The 24,179-nt window shown below is 42.1% G+C and overlaps 1 protein-coding gene across 6 annotated transcripts in view; it reads left to right on the forward strand.

The window, feature by feature from the left end:
* Nucleotides 1-336: 336 nt before the first annotated feature.
* ubr5 (ubiquitin protein ligase E3 component n-recognin 5) overlaps nucleotides 337-24,179 on the forward strand; it is a 182,900-nt gene continuing 159,057 nt past the window's right edge. For 3 of the 6 annotated variants that reach the window (XM_067982020.1, XM_067982021.1, XM_067982022.1), the window contains exons 1-3: nucleotides 337-655; nucleotides 11,613-11,657; nucleotides 21,713-21,794. In XM_067982020.1, the coding sequence (XP_067838121.1) occupies nucleotides 594-655; nucleotides 11,613-11,657; nucleotides 21,713-21,794 (189 nt within the window). In that variant the 5' untranslated portion in view covers nucleotides 337-593. The remainder of the gene's footprint in view (nucleotides 656-11,612; nucleotides 11,658-21,712; nucleotides 21,795-24,179) is intronic. The other 3 variants (XM_067982025.1, XM_067982026.1, XM_067982023.1) reach the window with 1 other exon arrangement.

Consider the following 24,179-nt stretch of genomic DNA (forward strand, 5'->3'; position numbering starts at 1 on the left):
GGGGGGGGACATGTCCAGAGGTGATGGATATAGTGGTGGAGAGAGGGGGGGGACATGTCCAGAGGTGATGGATGTATCAGTGATGTGTGCGGGGCGGGGGGGGGGGGTTTGAAGCTGCTGGTGGGTACCCTCCTTCTGTCACGTGTTCGCCCCTAACAATGGCCCCCGGCTGACCCGCGGTCACGTGCCTGGCCATGCGTCAGCTGACTCGCACCCAATGCCTCGCTGCTCCCCTCTCGCGGCCAATCGGACGGCCCGTTACACGCCGGCGCCGGCTGAGCGGGCGCGACCAATACCGGAGCGGCTTTTATCGAGAGGGCACATCAACAGTAAGATGGCGGCGGCGGCTTGTTGAAGAAGTCGGGGTGGTGGGGCAAAAAAAAAAGAGAGAGAGAGAGAGCGAGAGCGCAGCCGTCTGGTGACAAATGTTTGGGATTCAACAAAAAAAATCAGAGGAATTAACTTTCTAAATCGGAGATTTATTTATTTCGCTCCCCCTCCTCCTCCCCCCTCTCTCCTTCCTCCTCCTCCTCCCCCTCTCTGTGCTGGCGCCGCGCGGCCTCGGCCGCTTCACTCTCCCCTCCCAGCCGACGATGACGTCCATTCACTTCGTGGTGCACCCGTTACCGGGCACCGAGGATCAGCTCAACGACAGGTGAGCGGCGGGGCCCGGCGGAGGGAGGGAGTGAGTGCAGGCAGGCGCGGCCTAGGCCTAGGCCCGGGCCCGGGGTGGCCTCGCCGATGGCGAACTGGGCCCTGGGCGGAAAAGTTACTGAGACAATGCGGCTTGGAAGGAGAAGGGGAAGGGAGTGGGAAGAAGATGGATGGATGGAGAGGAGAGGAGATTCTTCCCCCCCCCCCCTCCTCCTCCTCCAACGAGTGGAGGGGGTGCGGATTGTTTCTCCACCCACCTCAAGTTGTAAGAGGCCCGAGGACAAAGACTTGTGTTTCACCGTCTCGCTGGCTCTCGTCCCTCGATGATCGGCATAGAGGCCCGGCACCGAGCCTGATCTCCCTTCTCTTCCCCCCCCCCCCCTTTCCTCACTCCTCCCGGCGGGGGGGGGAAGCTTAGTGCTTTTAATTGGACATTTTCGTTCGGAAATCGCGTACTGAGCACATGTTTGTACAATATTTGGGCTCGGGCGAGCGCGGGATGGCGGCGGGCCCGGCCGAGGGTGACTGCGAAACGAGTTTATGTAGGTCGATGCGTCATTTGCAGAGGGATTGTTGCCCTACTTCGCCCTCCCCCGGCCTGGTTATCCAGCCGGTAACGCACGGTTCTCCTTGACCATCCGGGTGAATCAATCCCATTAATAGGCACAGATTTTCAGTACTCTCCTCTGACGTGCGATGTCTCTAAAGTATGTAGGAGGGGAAGGAATTTCAAGTCCTTTTTTCCCTCTTTTCTAAAAAAATAAATCGCATCGTTTCTAAAGCTTTGTTTCTGGGGGGGGGGGAAGTTGTGTTTTTTTAAACTGCTAATCTTGCTGCGGATATATAGTGTACCTAATATTTGCTACCTCCTTGTTGTAAAATTAGTTGACGTCTTTAATGCATTACTCAATCTTGCACACTGTAAATGAACTTGAAATGTCTGAGTAGATTTGTAAACAACCAGTTTCCATCTCGGGTACATTTAGGATGAAGACTATAATGCATTTTATAAACGGCCAAAATTATAGGGATCTGAGCCAGTCTTGAGGAATGTTCAATAAGCATTCCATAACCTAATCAGATTATATGCTTTTTGGTATGTACAAAATTAAATTTTGATGTGAACCCAAGATTCTGATGTCCTGTTAGCACCATCTCAGGTGAAGAAATACACTATTTTGGAACTAAAAGTTAGTTTAATTTTTTTTTTTAAAAACCTGCTTTTAAAAAAAAAGTACTGTTCTCTTCCTATATAGCAGATCTGTTTAGATTCCTTAAAAAATAAGGAACATAACTCTAAGCTGTAACATTCATGTTATTTTGGTTATGCAGTGTTTTGATATTTTTGTCATGCTTGCTTTTTTTTTTAAAAAGGTACTCATTTAGACCACAATTAGCTTTGGTGCTCCTGGCTTCAGAGGGAGAGGGGAAAGGTTGAGGTTCTTCTATTCTATGCAGTTATGGTCCTTCATAGTTAACTGACACTTGCAGTCACACAAACAATTCCCACTTGGCAAAGTACAGGAGGGTTTCTGCCTTCTGATGAGAAGGGATCAGGAAAGAAAATTTTAAAAATTGAACTTTTTACTGTAGTACAATCCAAGATAGAGGACAGCTGTGGCTTAGGTATGGCAATACCAGCAGATTTTATCACGTTGCAAAATTGCTTGGATCGAGAAAATGGAGACTAATGTTCATTCATGGGTGGTGTGGTGTAATGTGTTTTGATCGTGCAGTCCAATAAAAAGGATGCTGCAGTATTAATCTATTAACCGCTGGCTTTATATAATATAAAATAGTACAGGCCTAACTAATTTTAAAATGAATGTCAAATTTTCCTAAACTGCAGTGAAATCAAATTAAATCTGTCTGAAAAAGGTATTTTTGTGGCAGTGGTTAGATAATCACACTGTAGACTAAAATACAATAATAAAATGCATATTCTTGTAAAAAAATGTACATAGATTTACACAAGTTAGTTAAATATGTGCTTTATTTTACATTTAGATAGGAACATATATTTTAATACTCCAGTGGTGGCATCTCCTACTCATAAGGTCACCCTTGGTGTGCCCCACATTGTGGCCTACCATGCCAAGAGGCAGCATCTGAATAAGATGATTTCATTCCAAACAATGGGTCATTTCCACGTGTGTGTTGATGATGCCCAATACTACCGCATTTACTCTAGATTCCGTGATTGTTGCCATCCTTCCCCACTACTTTCCTGACGTCAATCACATCGGTTTGTGTCTCCGATGCAGATTCCCTATCCCTCTGGGGCTTCTCACTCAGATTGAGCCCAGAGGTGCACAACCCTAGTGTCCTTAGCTGAGCTTCAAATATCACTTGGTCCATTGCCAGGTCTGGTTATTTCCATCTCTGAAGCATTGCCTACCTCCTCAGCTGAAACCTTCATCCATGCTTTTTGTCACATAAAGGCTCAAATTTCTCCAGTGCTCCAGCCTATGCAAACTCCCAAGTTGTTCAAATTCTATGGCATGTATCCTGGCCTATATATTGATTACCACATTTGTTGACCATACCAGTTACTACCTGTCCCATAGCCTGTCAACCTCAACATCCATATCTCTGAATTCTCTATGGACTTGCTCCACCCTCTCTTAAAAAGCGTCAGCAATACATCTGGCAGCACCTGCTCTTTGGTCTACTGTGCATCTTCCCTCTTTTTTGTAGGTGAAAGAAGCCTTCAACTACCATGCCTTGTACTCTGGATTTTTTCCCTCTAAACCTCTTTGCCCTACTACCCTCTCTTCAGTTTTAAAAGCTTCCTGGAAATGCAGCTCTCTGGCCATGCCATTAGTGGTCTTCTGTAAATTTTAATTCCTGCTTTGTGGCCACTGTCTCCAATGGGAAGTTTTGTTCGGAAGAGAAGTACAAATTTTTCATAGCGAGTTACCGCTATCAAAAGTCCAAAGATTTGACTTGTATGGTTCCAGCAATCATTTTCTCGTTTTTTTTTCCTTCCTCCCCTAAAGTTCACTGCCTGTTCACTTAGTTTTATCAATTAGAATTGTATACCCAATTTAACTTGTACTCTAAAACTGATCTTAAAATGTTATTAAGTTGTACTTTTATGGACGAAAATCAGAAATTTTGGTTCTAGGTATACATGTCCTTGCTCCAAGACAAAATGAGGTGGTTGCACTTATGTTCCTTGTTACTTTTTACTGACCAGTTGTGTTTGTAACAACCTAGTGTTGACATACTGAATGCAAACAGGCGTCAATCATATCTTTTTTAATGGGGAAAAACTTGACTCTCTGACATGATTGGCTCAATTTGCTAATCTGTTAAAATAGGCAGTATATGCATAACACTCTAGTCTGGTTTGGCAGACCTTGTTCTGCAAGATTGCTACCAGTGAGTTGAAACATGTAATTTTTTTTCCCTTGGGCAATTGGCTTATGTTTAACAGGATTCTCTCAAATGTCCAAAGTGCTGGTGTGGTATTAGCCAGTATTCACTTTTTCCACTTTAGGATTTTTAAAAACTTGTATTAGGTGGAGTGCATACTGAGAGTAACCCAGGGAGAATACGTACTTCGACTTGGAATGCAATTTGATGAAGCTGACATTCATGGTGTGACATTAACCATTACTGTGCTTTCAGTTGGGAATTTTGTTATCAAATTTGGCCATTTCTGATCAATTGCTATATTTGATAACGGTATTAAAATCTGGTGTAATTCCAGATGAATATAATACAGTAGGTCAAATTTATATTATGTTTGTATTTGTAAGCAGTGATTCAAATCAGATTAAGCTTATGTCATTGGATTTTGCAAAATATTTAGGTTTTTTTCACCCCAAATTTAAAAAAAAAAGTTCTATGCATTCTTGGCAATTTATTATATGGGTTAAAGTAGGCCACTTATTTATACTTTTGACAGGGCAAAACTGATGAGGATTTAAAAATTTTTCTTCCTGCTCAATCTTACTACCTCCTTGATCTCTTCACACCATGTGCATACTGAAGCTGACCTGCATCTGGTGCTGCTCCAATCCTGTTGATGAGCAGTATTGTCCCACGGGTGACTCTTCTGACTTTTTTCCCCTTCCCTCCAAAGCCCCCCTCTGAGCTACCTGGCTGCTGCCTGATGCTTCTATCCCAAAGAAGCACAGTTGAAATTGGGAGTTCAACAGAATAGGGGAATCAAGCATGTTAAAACCAATGTGAAAATTTGGAAGACTAAGGCACAAGTATTTCATTTTTGGGCCCAATGGCCATTGCACATATAAAGATTGATTCAATGCAAGCATATGAATTTTTATACCTGCTGGTAAGATTCATACTGCATAACTTGCATTGCTAGGTTTGCACTCCATAAAGACCTGAATGAAGATGCAACCTGTGCAGCAGATTTTAGGTACAAATTATATACTGTTTTTTTAAATATGTCAGGAAATATTAATGAGACTTGTATAGGGTGTAATGTCATTTCTGTAAGTCAGAAGAAAATTGGTATTGTATTTTAAAAAATGCACGTTCTATTCCTGTGGTATTCCATAGCTGACTTTTCTTTGGCCAATGCTGCTCAGTAACTCTGTGTTGCATCTAGGCAGCTCCTTGTGCATTTTCCTACTTCCCCTTCCTCCCCCATAGGAAAATGCTTGGCATGCATTTATGACCTGTATTTTCTGATGGCATGGATGAGATTAGGACCTCACTTTGTGCAGAACTCACTGGACCATTGAAAATTTAACAATTTTATTTGCTTTGCTTAGGATATCTTAAATTCAGTGCAGTGAGAGTCATGGCAGGTATGATGTCAGAGTTGCATTGCAATGCTAAGTGGAATTCAAAAGGCAGAATTTTCCTTTTAATAGCATCATGTTGGGGCTTGACTTGTACGCTAAGTGGATTGTGCAGTTACTGTTATTAATGGTTTATAGAGTCACAATCCTGTGCAGTGATTTTCTTTGAGTGTCTGTCTTGCAGACTTAGAAGGCAACTCTGTTTTTCTTATGACAATTACTGCTAAGCAGTTTTCATCAAAATGGTTAGGGATTTAGTTTCAAGTCTCGGTGTGTTTATATTTTTGGGATGTTTGTTGACCAAAGAAGTAAGAAAAATACATAATGAAACAGTGATGCACTTAAGTTCTCAGTTGACTTGCAGTTTTTGTGTAGCAAAGCTATTTCTATAGTTCCTATTCCCTGCTAGATCGTAGACTTCGCTGTGTACTGGTTAAATTGGGGAAACTACGATTGATGGGAATTATATTAGACTAAATTTTATGCAAATAAGTACAATAAACTTCATTAACTGAGTTATGGATTATATAAGAAATAGGACTAGATTGTAATGCGCAAAGCCCAGTACTACTTGACTGCACTCAGATTTCTCTTGTGTACAAACATTTAAATCACACTTCAGAGAATTACACATCAAGTTTAGCTTACAAGTTGTGACATTTACACTTGTGTTTACTGTTCATTGAAAAAAATTGGCATACTAACTGGACACTTTATCTGCATGTCAACTCCTTTCAGTACTTGATGGAAACTGGTTTGGTTATGTTGCAGGTGATCCACATTTTCTCTTGCTTCAGCAAAGAAAATGCTTGCCACAAATTTGATAATCGCACATAGTTATATAATTCATTCCAGAGAACGTTTGTTACTTACATGGCGATGTAGTCACTAGTCCTTTATCACATGGGCTGTATATTATTAGATGTATTTTTGTTGAGACTTGCATTTCTGCTCAGACTGGCATATGAGCACTTTGCTAATTTTAATCTTTCGCTACCATAAGAAATGCTGAGGCATTTGCTACATCTTTTTGTTCGTTGCTTTGAATTAACAATTTAGGAAGTTGAGCAAAGTTGAAACAGGTGTAAATTGAGTTTTTTCAAAGCCAGAAAAATATTAGCCCCACAGCAGAGACAGAGCTGACCACTTGTTAATGCTGCCACCATATAAAGAAGGACTTGCATTTATACAGTGCCTTTCACAACCTCTGAACGTCCCAAAGAGCTTTAAAACCAATGAAGTATTTTTGAAATGCAGTCACTGTTGTAATGAGCTACATTTGCATTTGGTTGATGCAATATCACTTTTTTTTGGATTCATTGATCTTCATTTGTGGCTAATAGTTCTTCTGATTAGTTCATTTTGATACCATAGAATTTTGGGGCAATTTAGTTCTCTTCCTAATCAAATAGTGTAATGCATATTAAAGACAACAGAAAATGTTGGAAACACTCAGCGTGTCAAGCACAGCATCTGCGGAGAGAAGCGACACATTAACGTTTCGGGCATTTTCCTTCAAATGAAGGGCAACGCCTGAAGCATTGTCTTGTCGCTTCTTTTCACGGATGCTGTGCCTGACTTACTGATCATTTCCAGCGTATTTTGTTTGATTTCCAGCATATGCAGTATTAGGGTTTTTGTTAAGTGCAGTGTATTTTGATAGCTTTTTAGGCCTGCTGTGGTTTTGATCTGGAGATTGCAATTGTGTTCTGAGAAGTTTCTGTGATGCATCTGTTGATGGAATATGGGCATTTGTACAATATCTATTTATACAATAGAGGTGGACTGAGAGTTCATTGTGAGTCACAAACTTGTTTGGCATCAAATCTTTGTGGAGTAGTCAAGTTCAGGAGATCTAACTAGCAGAGAAATCAAAATTTGTGGTGGGCAGGGAAACAAAACATGAGGTGGAAATGGGTTAGCACAGGAATTTTGATAACCGTTGTTCAGCAGCTGATCTCCATGAATAAGACTTCAACTGCATTACATGCCTAATAATCATTCATTTTATAATTTGGTATACACACATTTGTAAGAAATCAAATAGGACAATTTGAGAGGTGTTGACCTTCCATTCAGAGTTCATAGTCAAGTAGGAGTATTTTGATGATTCTTTGATGTACACATGACTGGTGCTCTCTGTAAGCAAATCTTGTTTGCCTGTAGCTGAGGGGAATGGAGGTGGAGTGTTAATGGGCAAAGTTACATACCTATTTGCAAATAAAACAACATTGGCTTTGCAAAGAATGCTGCAGTCCAGATTCTCAACTGAAGAAAGACTCAACAAAAGAAATAATGATAAAAGTGCAGTAGTTTCTAAGAGTAATTTTTGAGCCACAGATGTGTTTATATGCTTATGCTATGCCACTTGTTTACTGCATAGTTCTAATTTCTGTTGCCAACTTTTTATTGCGGAGGGTAGTAGTTCCAAAATATACCTGTGCTGCTTTTGAGGGGTGATGTTTATTGCCACGGGATTCAATTCAATAAAGCTCAACTTAAAGTACTGGTTTTGGCAGCAGCAATTTTAAAATAGTAGCTGTTTTTCATTGAACTCAATACCAATAACTTGTATTTACATAGCGCCTTTAACATAGTAAAATGTCCCAAGGCACTTCACAGGAGTGCAATCAGGCAAAAATTGACACAGCCAACGAAGTAGATATTAGGACAGGTGACCAAAACTTTGGTGAAAGAGGTAGGTTTTAAATCATGTCTTAAAGGAGGAGAGACACAGAGGTGTTTAGGGGGGGATTTCCACAGCTCAGGCCTAGACTGCTTAAGGTACGGCCGACAATGGTTGGGGGGTGCGCAAGAGGCCAGAGTTGGAGGAATGCAGAGATCTTGGAGGGTTGGAGGAGGTTACAGAGATAGAGGAGTGAGGCCATGGAGGGCTTTGAGCATCAGGATGAGAATTTTAAAATCGAGGGTTGCTGGACTCAGAGCCAGCATAGGTCAGTTTATGAAGGGTGGAAGAGGGGAGGCTAGCCAGCAGAGCATTGGAATAGTTGGCTGGAGGTAACAAAAGCATGGATGAGGGTTTCAGGGTCAGATGAGCTGGTGGTGATCTTTGTGACGGAGACAATATTGGGTCGGAAGCTCAGCTCAGGATCGCATAGGACACCGAGGCTGCAAACAGTATGGTTCAGCCTGAGACAGTGGCCAGAGATTTGAGGGGAAGGGTGAAGAAAGGGGGGTGGTATAGGTGACAAGGGAACAGAATTTGTGGCGGGTTTTGAAGATAATGGCTTCTGCCTTGTTGGAGGAAATTTCGGCTCAAGGATTGGATGTCAGCCAAGCAGTTTGACGATATACAGGCAGTTGAGGGATCGAGAGAGGTGGTGGTGAGATAGACCTGCGTGTTGTCAGTATACATGTGGAACCTGACACTGCGTTTTGGATAATGTCGCCAAGGAGCAACATGTAGATGAGAAATAGGGGGGCTAAGGATAGATCCTGGTGGGATACCAGGTGTAACTGGGTGGGAAGAGAAGCCATTGCAGGAAATTCTCTGCCTAACTGGATAGGGAAGATTGGAACGAGGTGAGGGCAGTCCCACTCAGCTGGACCACGGAGGAGAGGCGTTGGAGGATGGTATCAAAGGCTGCAGACAAGTAGAGAAGGATGAGGAGGGATAGTGAACCATGGTCGTAGTTACATAGAATGTAATTTGTGATTTTATTAGGACTCTTTCATGCTGTGGCCGGGGCGGGTATCTGATTGGAGAGATTCAAACGTAGAGTTGTGGGAAAGATGGGCATGGATTTGGAAGGCGACAACATGTTCAAGGACTTTGGAGAGGAAAGGAAGGTTGTAGACAGGGCGGTAGTTTTTTTAATTCGTTCATGGGACGTAGATGTCGCTGGCAAGGCCAGCGTTTATTGCCCATCCCTAATTGCCCTTGAGAAGGTGGTGGTGAGCCGCCGCCTTGAACTGCTGCAGTCCGTGTAGTGAAGGTTCTCCCACAGTGCTGTTAGGGAGTTCCAGGATTTTGACTCGGCAACGATGAAGGAATGGCGATATATATCCTAGTCGGGATGGTGTGTGACTTGAAGGGAAACGTGCAGGTGGTGGTCCCGTATGCCTGCTGCCCTTGTCCTTCTAGGTGGTAGAGGTTGCGGGTTTGGGAGGTGCTGTCGAAGAAGCCTTGGCGAGTTGCTGTGGATGGCACACGCTGCAGCCACAGTGAGCCGGTGGTGAAGGGAGTGAATGTTTAGGGTGGTGCATGGGGTGCCACTCAAGCGGGCTGCTTTGTCCTGGATGGTGTCAAGCTTCTTGAGTGTTGTTGGAGCTGCACTCATCCAGGCAAGTGGAGAGTATTCCATCACATTCCTGACTTGTGCCTTATAGATGGTGGAAAGGCTTTGGGAAGTCAGGAGGTGAGTCACTCTCCACAGAATACCCAGCCTCTGACCTGCTCTTGTAGCCACGGTATTTATGTGACTGGTCCAATTTAGTTTCTGGTCAATGGTGACCCCCAGGATGTTGATGGTGGGGGATTCAGTGATGTTAATGCAGTTGAATGTCAAGGGGAGGTGGTTAGACTCTCTTGTTGGGGATGGTCATTGCCTGGCACTTATCTGGTGCGAATGTTACTTGCCACTTATCAGCCCAAGTCTGGATGATGTTCAGGTCTTGCTGCATGCGGGTACGGACTGCTTCATTATCTGAGGGATTGTGAATGGAACTGAACACTGTGCAATCATCAGTGAACATCCCCATTTCTGACGTTATGATGGAGGGAAGGTCATTGATGAAACAGCTGAAGATGGTTGGGCCTGGGACACTGCCCTGAGGAACCCCTGCAGCATTGTCCTGGGGCTGAGATGACTGGCCTCTAACAACCACTACCATCTTCCTTTGTTCTAGGTATCTCTCTAGCCACTGGAGAGTTTTTCCCCTGATTCCCATTGACTTCAATTTTACTCGGGCTCCTTGGAGCCACACTTGGTCAAGTGATGCTTTGATGTCGAGGGCAGTCACTCTCACCTCACCTCTGGAATTCAGCTCTTTTGTCCATGTTTGGACCAAGGCTGTAATGAGGTCTGGTACCGAGTGGTCCTGGCGGAACTCAAACTGAGCATCGGTGAGCAGGTTATTGGTGAGTAAGTACCGCTTGATAGCACTGTCGACGACACCTTCCATCACTTTGCTGATGATTGAGTAGACTGAAGGGGTGGTAATTGGCTGGATTGGATTTGTCCTGCTTTTTGTGGACAGGGCATACCTGGGCAATTTTCCACATGGTTGGGTTGATGCCAGCGTTGTAGCTGTACTGGAACAGTTTGGCTAGAGACACGGCTAGTTCTGGAGTTTGCAAGGACAGAGGAGTATCGGGTGAGCTTTTTGAGGAGGCGCTGATAAGTGAGGATTTTTATAAGGAGCAGAATCTGACAAGTTGCAGTGTAATTAACTTTGCATTATGTGCCAGCTGCAACATTTTATAACGTTGTCATTTTTGGGGAAAGACATTGAGGATCAGGCAACATATTGTATCTGGAACAGACACGTTTCATGTCGCTTGTAAGCTGATGGGAAAAATTAGAATGGGATCTAAATATGAAATGGTATTTGGCTTACAGATTGCCTCTTGCCAGTACTGTGAGCCTACACCAGAGAATTTTAATAAGGACATTTGCAAAGGTAAATGGTGAAGTACAAAGTTTAACTTGTTCCAAGAGGATCCTGGTGTAAATATGTGCACTCTACATGCATTGCCTATTTATTTTGTACCACAGTACCCCCAGGGTGCTAAAGATAATGAGACATTACTGCTTCAAAATGAAAACCCTTTTGTTTCCAAATATGGATGGGCTTATTTTACTGAAAGTAACCAAAATTAAAGTATTTTGTGAAATGAATTTTTTTCATGTCAGTAATCTTGTGAGACTCCATCTTTTAAAAAAAAAACACAAGGCAAATTATTTAAATGTTCTGCATTATGGTTCGTTTTGTAATAAAATTATAGTTTGGGAAAACAGGGCTATTTAGCATGTTTTGTGCAGTGTGGAAACTTTCCATAGTTCTTCAGTAGATATAAACTGTATATAGTATTGAAGTTGGAGCTGTAAGATGTATCCTTATTAGAGAAGGATGGTGAAGAACCAAGACTGCACGCTGAGTAACTGAAATGATAACTTTTACTATTGCATTGCTTCAACTAGACTTGTTTCTTTGCAGATTACGAGAAGTATCAGAAAAACTCAACAAATTCAATCTTAGCAGGTATTGTGAATGTTTAATTCCATTTTTATTACTGTAATCTGTTCTGCTTGCTCGGTTTAAATCTTCTCCTTCACTGGTTAATTTTAGGGTGGCTAAATCTTAAGCACCTGTTGCAGATTGGATTTGTGGAATTAAGTTTCATTGATCAGGAGTGGATTTTTACAGAAAGTTGTGTCTTGAAATGTAAATGTGGAATCTAAATAATTCAGTGCTTATGGTTAATTTTAGTTTGTGCACTGAAAGCTGGAATTTTAGGATATGTAGGAATTGTGCTTGCTTTTTATTCCACATGTGGAGATCTGTTATACACAGGGTTTTTGTGCCCTAGAATAGACTAGTGATGCAGTCTAAAAGTTGCCAACTCTGGGTTTACTCCTATTTGCTGACTCTTTAATGTAGAGTATATTTTACATTTGTGGTTTCTGTAAACAGACCTGGATTTGTCAACCTTTTTTGCATTTAGATTGTGTTCTCCTCTGGCAACTTCCTTCCATTGTTACTCTTTGATCTCTGGTCTTTTCCCCACAGTCTTACCAACTCAGCTTTGGCCCAGTGTCAGCTTCACTCAGTTAGCACTCTTAACTCTGAGTTTCAAGGTTGTGGGTTCAAAACCAAGACTTGAACACAGTGCTGCATTATCCTGGTGCTATCATTAAACCAGTTTAGGTGGATGTAAAAGATCTCATGGCACTATTCAAAGAAGAGGAGTTCTCTAGATGTCCTGTGCAGCATTCCTGCCTCAACTGACACAGAATTAAGAAGCGATTAAATGCTTAATTTATCTCATTTGGTGTTTGTAGAACTGTTGCTGTGTGAAATTGGCATTTGACTCTACAACAGTGACTTCACTCCAAGTAATTTATAGGTTGTGAAGTGCTTTGGGATGTCATGAGGCTGTGATAAGCTACTATAAATGCTCTTCCTTACAAGTGTAGTTAAAATTCTCAAGTGGTGCATAAGGTGATCAGAGCAGCCTGCAGGGGTGTGTATGTATTTGCCTGTAGTCTATTTACCAGGTAACATGTGATACTGATCTATGCTACAGGAACGCCCAATGCATCTGTCATTCAAATTATGTGAAATGGAGGTGGGACTAGCTGTGTGTGAGGCATTTGTTTCTTAATTAAGATTTTTTTTAAAAATTAACCCCCATGAGGAATGAGGTGTTTAAGCATTTTTTAAACAAAACTATACCTTTTAAAATTGGCACCTTGGGCTGTAACTGAATCCAACAATGTTATTGTAACTTCCACCCTATACCTTTTCAGTATCTGTTACGGTACTGCATGTTTGGCCTGTCTCTCTGGAAATGTCTTAATTGGAAATACAGGCTAACTAGTGAGTTTTTTTTAAAAAAAAAAATCAAAATTATTTATTTATTTATTTATTTTCGATACTTGAAAATAAGCTCATTGTTAATGCTAAACCTACATGTTTCTTGGTACCTGCAAAGCCACTGAGTATCTTATCCACATTTTGATAATGCTACACATTGGTAGGGTTGTGTTTTCTCAACAGGAAGGAGCTTATGCTGCTTGCTGTTGCTCCAGCTCTGGGAGCAATCCATGCGTTGTTTGCCAAAATTGGCATGTCCTTATTCTATATTTGTCATGGGTATTGTCAGTTTGGGGTGTGCAACTTATAGGAAGTGAGCAAGTGTCCCCTCTGCTGCAAGTGCAGTAAATAGGGTAACAAGCAGTAAGGCATGGTTTTAGTGACTTCCAGAATTGGAGGCAGAGTCCTGACCAGAATATTTAAACCTGTAGCTGCAGCATTACCTACACTTGTTTGTCAGGCCAGGGTGGAGTTTGTGTAGGATCAAGTTCAGAGCAAGATTCTCAGTTGGCCTTCTGGAGTATTTCTTTTACAAATGAGCTCTAAGATATTAAGAATTCCTACTTAGAGAACAGTGAATTTCAAGTGTACTTCATCAGTCACTTTTATCGTAGTAAATGCTTGCTCTGTGACATAATGTAAGTTGAAAAGCTGAGTTTTGTTTCCATTGCTGGGTCAAATCTGTGTACAAAAGCCTGGAAAGGTGGCAACTTGCATAAAATCCTCATGGAGATCATTATCAACTTTGCTTCATGTGATTGGTGCTTCATTCTCCATGAGTTAAGTGTAAGATTTACTGTGTTTCAGATATATTTACAGAGTTTGGTAGATAGCATTGTGCCCAATAGTTTTGTTTGTCAAGCAGGAAATAAATTACAAAAGGTTGGCTGGCTTTAGAGTGAATGGCAGAAGATATAATGCACATCGATTTGTTTACAAATGACATTGTACGCAGATGGTAGATCCTAATTTGCAATTAGGACTGCAGTGAAGTTTTGTCTATGTAAAAGCTTTGGAGCCTTGCACAGGAGAATGCTGCAGCAGGACCTTCAAAGTTGCATTTTTGGCTTTGAACCTGGGGTAAGTGAAATGACATTTGAAACTTGATTACAAATCTGTGTGTTTTCAGCTGGGGGGTACGTGTAAGAGAGTGGCTAACCAGTCAGGTACATAGCTTGATATTGAAGTGACTTATTGCAGATGAAAACTAGCAGCATGTTATAAACATTGGGAGTGGAGATGGAACAGTTAGAAAACAGTTATATACAGTATATTAGTCATGCCTATAACATGTATCATGTTTTGAATACAATTCCCTCTCAGGTACTATCCACCTCCCTTTCAAATCTGCCATTATCACCCCCTTCATTTAAAAAAAACTCACCTTTGACCCCTCTGTCCTTGCAAACTACATCCCCATCGACAACATCCCTTTCCTCTCAAGTCCGTTAACGTGTCACTTCCCAAATCCGTGCCCATCGTTCCCACAATTCCAGGTCTGAACCTCTCCAATCAGGTTTCCACCCCTGCCACAGTGCTGAAACAGCCCGAAAAGTCACAAACTCTGTGACCATGGTGCACTGTCCCTCCTCATCCTTCTCAACCTATATGCAGCCATTGACATGGTTGACCACACCATCCTCTTGCAATGCCTCTCCTTAGTTGTCCAGCTGAGTGGGACTGCTCTCGCTGCGTTCTGCTCTTACCTATCCAGTCGTAGTCAGAGAATCCTGCCCAGTACCTCTGGAGTCCCCAAAGGATCTATCTCTCATCTGCATGCTGACCCTTGGTGACATCATTCGAATACATGACATCAGGTTCCACATGTACACTGATGACACCCAGCTCTACCTCACCACCACTCTGGACCCGTCCACTGCCTTTGTTGTCAGACTGCTTGTTCGACATTCAGTTCTGGATGAGTCGTAATTTTCTCCAGTTAAACATTGGGAAGACAAAAGCCAATGTCTTCGATCCCCTGCCACAAATTCCATTTCCTTGCCACCAATTCCATCCCCCTCCCTGGCCACAGTCTCAGGCTGAACCAGACTGTTCGCAACCTTGCCACCCTATTTGGTCCTGAGCTGAGTTTCCGACTCCATCACAAACACCAACCGTAACATTGCCCATCTCTGGTCTGGCCTCAACTTATCTGTTGCTGGAACTTCAACCCATGTTTTTGTTATCTCCAGACTTGACTATTCAAATGCTCTCCTGGCTGACCTCCCATCTTGTACTCTTCATAAATCTGAGCTCATCTGAAACTCTGCCCATGACTTAACCTGCACCAAGTCCCGTTCACCCATCACCCCTGTGCTCACTGACCTACATCGGCTCCCGGTCCACCAACACCTCCAATTTAAAATTCCAGCCCTAATTTTCAAAGCCCTCCATGACTGCCTCTCCCCATCTCTGTAACTTCCTCTAACCCTACAACATTCCAAGAACTCTGTGTTCCTCCAACTCTGGTCTTTTCTGCTTTACCCACTCCCATTGGTGGCTGTGCCTTCAGCTGTCTAGGCCCTAAGCTCTGGAATTCCCTACCTGAACCTCTCAGCCTCGCTACCTCTCCTCCTTTAAGACACTCCTTAAAACCTACCTCTTTAACCAAGCTTTTAGTCACCAGCCCTCATGTCTCCTCCTTTGGATCAGTGACATGTTGTCTGATTTTCAAAGTTGGTACAGCACAGGAGGTGGCCATTCGGCCCATTGTGCATGTGGCGGGCCTTGAAAAAGCTATCCATTTAGTCCAACTCCCCTGCTCTTTACCCATAGCCCTGTAAATTTTTTCCCTTCAAGTATTTATCAAATTCCCCTTTTAAAGTTACTATTGAATCTGCTTCCACCCCCCTTTCAGGCAGTGCATTCCAGATCATTCGAACTCGCTGCATGAAAAAATGTTTTTGTGTTGCCTCTGGCTCTTTTGCCGATCACCTTAAATCATGTGTCCTCTGCCTTCTGCCACTGGAAACAGTTTCTCCTTATTTACTCTTGTCAAAACCGTTCTTGATTTTGAACACCTATCAAAATTTCCTTGTTCCTTCTCCAGTCTCTCCACTTAACTGAAGTCCCTCATCCCTGGTACCATTCTAGTAAATCTCTTCTGCACTCTCTTTAAGGCCTTGACATCTTTCATAATGTGTGGTGCCCAGAATTGAACACAATACTCCAGCTGAGGCCTAACCAGTGTTTTATAAAGATTTGGCATAACTTCCTTGCTCTTGTACTCTGTGCCTCTTATTAATAAAGCCCAGGATCCCATATGCTTTTTTTTAAACAGCATTCTCAACTTGTCCCGCCACCTTCAAAGATTCGTGTGTGTGCATCCCAAGGTGTCTCTGTCCCTGCATCCCCTTTAAAATTGTACCATCAAGGCAGCATTTGACAGATTGTGGCACCAAGGAGCCCTAGTTAAATTGAAGTCAATGGGAATTAGGGGGAAAACTCTCCAGTGGCTGCAGTCATACCAAGAAAGATGGTAGTGGTTGTTGGAGGCCAATCATCTCAGCCCCAGGACATTGCTGCAGGGGTTCCTCAGGGCAGTGTCCCAGGCCCAACCATCTTCAGCTGCTTAATCAATGACCTTCCCTCCATCATAAGGTCAGAAATGGGGATGTTCGCTGATAATTGCACAGTGTTCAGTTCCATTCGCAACCCCTCAGATAATGAAGCAGTCCGTGCCCGCATGCAGCAAGACCTGGACAACATCCAGGCTTGGGCTGATAAGTGGCAAGTAACATTCGTGCCAGGCAATGACCATCTCCCAACAAGAGAGTGTCTAACCACCTCCCCTTGACATTCAGTGGCATTACCATCGCTGAATCCCCCACCATCAACATCCTGGGGGTCACCATTGACCAGAAACTTAACTGGACCAGTCATATAAATACTGTGGCTACAAGAGCAGGTCAGAGGCTGGGTATTCTGCGGCGAGTGACTCACCTCCTGACTCCCCAAAGCCTTTCCACCATCTACAAGGCACAAGTCAGGAGTGTGATGGAATACTCTCCACTTGCCTGGATGAGTGCAGCTCCAACAACACTCAAGAAGCTCAACACCATCCAGGACAAAGCAGCTTGCTTGATTGGCACCCCATCCACCACCCTAAACATTCACTCCCTTTACCACTGGTGCACTGTGGCTCCAGTGTGTATCATCGACAGGATGCACTGCAGCAACTCGCCAAGGCTTCTTCAACAGCACTTCCCAAACCCATGACCTCTACCACCTAGAAGGACAAGGGCAGCGCCACATGGGAACACCACCACCTGCACGTTCCCCTCCAAATCACACACCATCCTGACTTGGAAATATATTGCCGTTCCTTCATCATCGCTGGGTGAAAATCCTGGAACTCCCTTCCTATCAGCACTGTGGGAGAACCTTCACACGGACTGCAGCGGTTCAAGGCGGCGGCTCACCACCACCTTCTCGAGCAATTAGGGATGGGCGATAAATGCTGGCCTCGCTAGCGACACCCACATCCCACGAACGAATTTAAAAAAAATTTAGTTTATATTGCCTCACCTTATTCTTCCTACCAAAATGTATTACTTCACACTTCTCTGCATTAAATTTCACCTTATTATGTCTGCCTATCTCCTCCTGAGGTCTGTTACCATCCTCCAGATTGCTTACTATATTTCCGAGTTTTTTGTGGTCTGCCAACTTTGAAATTATACCCTCTATATCCAAGTCCAGGTCATCAATGTATATCAAAGAGCAGTGGTCCTAATACTGACCTCTGACAGGATTATGCTCCTATGAAGCATCTAGGGACGATTTCCTATGTTAAAGTCACAAGTTGTTAAATATTTTCATGATACAAATAATTGGCCAAGCTTTTGACCTGTGAAATTTAAGCCCCCCCCCCCCCCCCAAATAAATTCTCTACCTTTCGCGTGGAGTAACCTTCCCCTCTTGTGAATGCGTGCCTTCCCCGCTGACCTGGCATGCTCCATATATATGTAAAGCCGCCTGGGTTATGTCACATCCAAATGACTGCTTCAAAGCTGTGCACCTGAGTCATACATTGCTTGGTTGAGCAGACCTCTAGCGCTGCTCATTCATTTCGGACCAAAAACTACCTGGGGTTATGATCCACTGCCCCACCACCACAATTGACCACTTTGTCTGATGTCTTTCTTTGACATCCTGGTGCTTTTGGTTAGTTTCTTTTTTGGCGACTTGAGGGACTTTTTCGATGAAAGGAATTTTGGAACAAGGGAAAAGACAAGTTCCCACATTATCCTTAATCACAGCAGATCTACTAGGCAACAGAGACCAGAACATAGTTCTTTTTTGTACAGTCTCTCAAACACTCCCATCCCACACTGCAATTCCACAAAGTTTCTCATTACCCACATTGCAATGCCACAAAAAATATTTTTCCTTAGAAACTTTCTACTTCCATCATGTGATACAGCTGTACTAGTAGGCATTTGGAATTCACTGCATACAATGCTAGGTGGAGCAGCACATCTTTTAACTCACCAAGAGCAACATCATGGGAAATCCATTAGTATTTTTGTGTAACAAAATTGGGGGAGGGAGGTATTTGGATGACTTGTACCTTCTGGCACAACGGTTTTTAAACTTTTCTGTGCTGAGGGGGTTCCCTTACAGATATTGGCACACTCCAAAAGGCAGTGTCAGCTACCCAAAGATAAATGCTTATTCTTGCAAGAAGTGTTTTTTTTTATTGGTATACAACAGAAATAACATGTAGCAAGTCAAGATACAGAAATATCTGCTCTCTTAAAGCAATTAATTTTTTGATTCAAAAGCATTGTATTCATATGATACCAGTGTAATTTCCAGACTCAAATGTAGAATTCTCAAGACACTGTGCTCGTGAGGGTGATGTCTGACCCCAGACAGAGAGAAATTTGCAAACCCCATTTGAAAAGCTTTTTTTAAAAAGTTAGTTGGGCCAATATTTCTAAATACAATTAAATGTGAAGTGTGGAAGCAAGACCAAATAAGGGAATACTCGTTGAAAGAACAAATGTGCAGTGTCCTGATTCGGATCCCAAAAACTGAGCCGTAAGATAAGTCTACGAAACCATCAGTACAATAATTAGCTCCAATATGAGAGCAGGAAAGGATCACAATTGTAGTGTACATAGGGAGATATTGTGTTACTGTGTACAGTATTAGTCAGGCCCCATCTGAAGTTCTGGTCACCTAATATCCATGAGAGGATGGACTGACAGACTAACCAGGGCAATCTGAATAAGCAAGAGCTAGTATTTATGTAAAGCCTTCTGGGGTTTCTAAGAAACTTCTCAAAGTGATGCACATGTTTGAAGTACAGTCAATTATGTAAGCAAATGTGGCAGCAATTTGCATACTGCAAGATGCTGCAAACAATGAATGAACAGTTAAACTGTATGGGAGTTTTGCTTGAGGGATCATTGTTGATTAGGACACTGGAACAGCTCCATGCTCCTCTTTAGATAGTGCTATTGGATGTTTAATGTGTTAATGCCTCATCTGAAGAACAGCACCTCTTGCAGTGCAGCATACTTTAATGCAGTACTAAAAAGAATCAGTTTAGGTTATGTGCCCTAGAGTGGGTTTTGAACCTACCACCTACTGACTCGGGTGAGAATGCTACCAACTGAGCCTAGCCAACGATAAAGATTTTAAGTTCTCCGGAATGGTTCAGGAAGTTGGGCTTCTTTTCTATGGAAAAGAGGAAATGAGAGATAATCTAATTTGAAGTAACAGACAAAATAGATCCAGACAAATGGTTCACAGTGGTGAAGGGTTCAAATCAGTTCAAATCAACATCAGTTTAAAAATGAAAGTTGGGAGTAAGAAGGGATACCATGTGAAATTTTTCATCCAGTGTAATGGCATTGTACAGCGAGTTAGAAAGGCCATTGAAGCAGGAAGTGTCATAGAATCAAACAGCACGGGAGGCAATTTGGCCCCATCATGTCTGTGCAGGTCTTTGAAAGAGCTATCCAATTAGTCCCATTCCTCTGCTCTCTCCCCGTAGCCCTACAAATTTCTCCTTTTTGAACGTACATCCAGTTTCTTTTGTAAAATGGGTTCAGGAGACAGTTGGATCTGTTTTTGGAGAAGGAAGAATGAGGGATATGATGAAAAGGCAGGTTGGTGTTGATGTCTGGGAAATAAAGATGTCTGGGTTCCTTGGGCCGAATGGCATTTTGTTATCTTTTATTCCCACTTTCTCTCCCCACTCCCTTTTTAGTACATCAGTTGGAGGGGAATTAAATCTAATATGTAAAGTACATCTTTCTTTGACTTGTGAATTATTGGTCTTTTGTTATATTAAAAAAAATGCTTTGCATGTAATAGCTCTAATACAAGAGTTAATTTGGTTACACAGAACCAATTAGAGGTTGTGGTGAATTGAGGGTGACTTCATTTTAGAACATTTCAAAACTTGGTTGCACAGCTTTGCCAAGGGTATCTATATTGCCTTGTAGTGCTAATAGAACCATTGTTAGTAACTTAGTGCTGGTATCAGTAAGCAATATTGTAATTATTTAATTTAAATAGTTAAAAGAAAGTTGTGAATTAAGACTAAATCTGGTGTACCAGAAGAGTTTTTTGTTGAATGATACTTTTTTTGCTGCTGCGTTTTTTACGTTGTGCGTGAAACAAAATAAAAATTGTTGCCCATCATTAAATGTATGGTTTCAACATTACTTCTGTTTTTGAAATGGAAGTTTAATTTGTCTCGCTGTTGTGCACAGTCCAGCTATTGTGAAAAATTGATCTTTTTAATGTCATCCTGTTGAATTTCTAGCCTAATTATAAATGTCGTTGAGCACTGCATTCTATAGGGATAATGCTATATTCTGAAACTTGTACGTTGTGATCTCATTGTTTTGATACTGAGTCAGAATTTCCTGATATAACCTATTTTCTTGTCAAATCCATTCTCCCACAGCCAAGTTGGCAACATTTTTAGGATAAAAAGAATATTTAGGGTTTGTTTTTAGAACAGCAACGGTAAATTACAAAGTAATGTTAACATCTTCAGATGATCTTGCTAATTTTCAATCACTTATTGGGTGGAATCTGAACTAGTACTAAATTTTTGTCTTGTTTGGGGAGGGAAATGCATTACAGTATGTAACTTATTCCAGTAGAGGTGGATTTAAAATTTGCTGGTTTTAATCTAGTATTTGGAAAGGACTATCTCAATACTGAGACATTTATCACAGAATCTGAAAATCACTGTTGGTTGACCCTTAGTACTAGCCCAATATGACCGAGGTATTTTCAATTGTTATTAAAGCTTTGTTTGTATAAATGTCTTGCTTTTGCATGAAAAGGTTTATTCTGAAATCACTGTAAAGCTTATTCTAGATAAATTAATTTTCATCATGGCACTTGCAGTTTGACTTGCATGTTTTCAGGAATAGTGAATTCAACATAGAATGGTAGAACACAGCTTTGTATCTGCACTTATTCACATGAATTTTCAGTCTTGGCCCATGGAGCTGCCAGGCGGAAGCCAGGCACTTCCCTTGAGGGCAGAAGATTTACCTTGGGGTGCTCGCTGGTAGTAAGCTATTAAGTGCCATCGATGGAGGCTTGGGAGTAGGTCTCCAGTTTGTTCTTTGCGGCAGGGAAATGCATGGTGCAAGTAGGCTTGGGAAATGGAAGAGAGAGCAACTTATTTTAAGCATTTTGTACAGTGTTTTTACATTTTGAGTGACTTTGTAATTTCTTTCCAGTCACTCGCCTCTGAATGTTTTGGAACAGGCTACAATTAAGCAGTGCGTGGTGGGACCAAACCATGCTGCATTTCTCCTAGAGGTAGTGTATATTTATTACGAATGTCTATTAAATGATCAAATCTAGAATGCTTCCCTGCAGTGATTGATAACTTGTACATGATTTTTCATTTTAAAATATTGTTCCTGAGGTGGCTTGTACTTTGAGAGGGAAGAGTCTCAAAAATCAAGACCATATACGTATTTGAAAATGTGGTTAAAAATGAAATTTGTTTGCAAAGACAAAGGAAATTAAATGAGGTTCCAATGTCAGTGTATAACCATTTAACTTAAAAATGTATTCCAACAAAAGGAAAAGGGATAAACCAAAACATTTAAGGTAACTTGTATGCGGTGTCATAAATTACTTTCCCCAATTAAGATGGACTGTAATAATTTTCTTTTTTGTTGTGTTTTGTGTAATAAATTTTGCGATTCTGTTTTTTTTCTGTGAAAAACCATAAATCAGTTGTCTTGATTATCCAGTACTTGCTTCCGCCTCTGCTGCTGTTCATGCCACACTATTTATATTACACAGCAATTTACAGCAGCCAAAGCCACAACTAGGTGTGCATAATTCTGAAATTGGTGTTTGCCTTCCTTAGCAGAGAGGTCAGCAGGAGTGCTTCAACTATTCCGTCTTGCCGTGTTTTTAGCTGGCCAGCAAAAATGAGGAAGCTGCATGTTTGATGGAAGTATTTGTGGTTTTAAAAAAAAAATTTTCTTCCATGAACCTAATCAACGTTTCAGTGTATTTGTATAAATAAGCTGCACCTCAGCGGATTAAATGGGATTACATATCCCACGAAAGTAGTCCTAAATATTAAAGGAAAAACTGCGTGTAGATGTTTAATTTCCTGGCACCCTTAGCAGATGAGAGAAAGGCAAGTAAAGATGAGGATGGCATTTCAATCCATACAGCTCATCCTTGTATAGAAATCTATTGTTCCCTTAGTTCACTGTCCAACTGATCTTGAAGGATTTGAGTTTTTTGCCTTCCCTACCTTGCCAGGGAGACTGTTCCATGCATACATGGCTCCCTCCTATTTGCCATCTACGTGCTGCCCCTTGGCACTTGGCAACATCATCTGAAGACACACAGTCAGATTCCACATGTACGCTGACCATACCCAGCTCCACCATACCATCACCGCTCTCAACACCTCTACTGCTTCTGTGTTATCAGACTGCTTGTCCGACACCCAGTCCCGGATGAGCTGAAATCTCCTCAAATTAAACATCGGGAAGATGAAGCCATTGTCTTCGACCCCCGCCACAAATTCTGTTCCCTCACCCAGCCCACTGTCTCAGGCTGAACCATACTGTTCACAACCTTGGCGTCCTGTTTGAACCTGAGTTGAGCTTTCGACCCCATATCCTCTTCATCACAAAAACTGCCTATTTCCACCTCTGTAATATTGCCCATCTCAGCCCCGCCTCAGCTCATCTGCTGCTGAAACCCTCATCAATGCTTTTGTTACCTCTAGACTATTAGTCCAAAAGTCTCCTGGCTGGCCTCCCATCTTTCATCTTTCATAAGCTTGAACTCTTTCAAAACTCTGCTGCCCACATTCCAACTCGCACCAAGTCCCGTTCACCCATCACCCCTGTGCTCGCTGATCTACATTGACTCCCGGTGCACCTCGATTTTAAAATTCTCATCCTTGTGAATAAATTCCTTCATGTCTTCACCCCTCCCTATCTCTGTAACCTCCTCCAGAACTCTAGCCTCTTGTACATCCCCCACTTTCTTTGCCCCACAACTGTGCTGTCAGCTGTCTCTAGGCCTTAAACTCTTCATCCCCTTCTCCTTTTAAGATACTCTTTAAAACCCTCTTAGACCAAGCCTCTTCTAATGTCCTCTTCTTTGCCTTGGTGTCAGTTTTTGTCTGGTTATGCTCCTGTAAAGCGCCATTGGACATTTTACTACATTGAATGCAAGTTGTTTTATTGATCTCTCCGTTTGAAGAAATGTGTATTCACGCATATGTCTCGTCCTGCAATAGTGCTCTACCTTTTCTATTCTGATGTGGAGATGCCGGTGATGGACTGGGGTTGACAATTGTAAACAATTTTACAACACCAAGTTATAGTCCAACAAATTTATTTTAAATTCCACAAGCTTTCGGAGGCTTCCTCCTTCGTCAGGTGAACACCGTTCACCTGACGAAGGAGGAAGCCTCCGAAAGCTTGTGGAATTTAAAATAAATTTGTTGGACTATAACTTGGTGTTGTAAAATTGTTTACAATTTTCTATTCTGCTTAGTGTCTTGTATATCTCTTATTAGCGCCCCTCTCAATTTACCTTTTTTCAAGGATTAAGAGTGAGTTTTTCTAGCCCACCTTTATAATTTGGTCCTTTGACACTAGGGTTCAATCTTATGGCCCTACTCTTGAGGCCTTGGATGCTTTCCTTGTGTTTTTGGTG

The sequence above is a fragment of the Heptranchias perlo genome, chromosome 3 (genome assembly GCF_035084215.1).
Source record: "Heptranchias perlo isolate sHepPer1 chromosome 3, sHepPer1.hap1, whole genome shotgun sequence".
Classification (NCBI taxonomy): Eukaryota; Metazoa; Chordata; class Chondrichthyes; order Hexanchiformes; family Hexanchidae; genus Heptranchias; species Heptranchias perlo.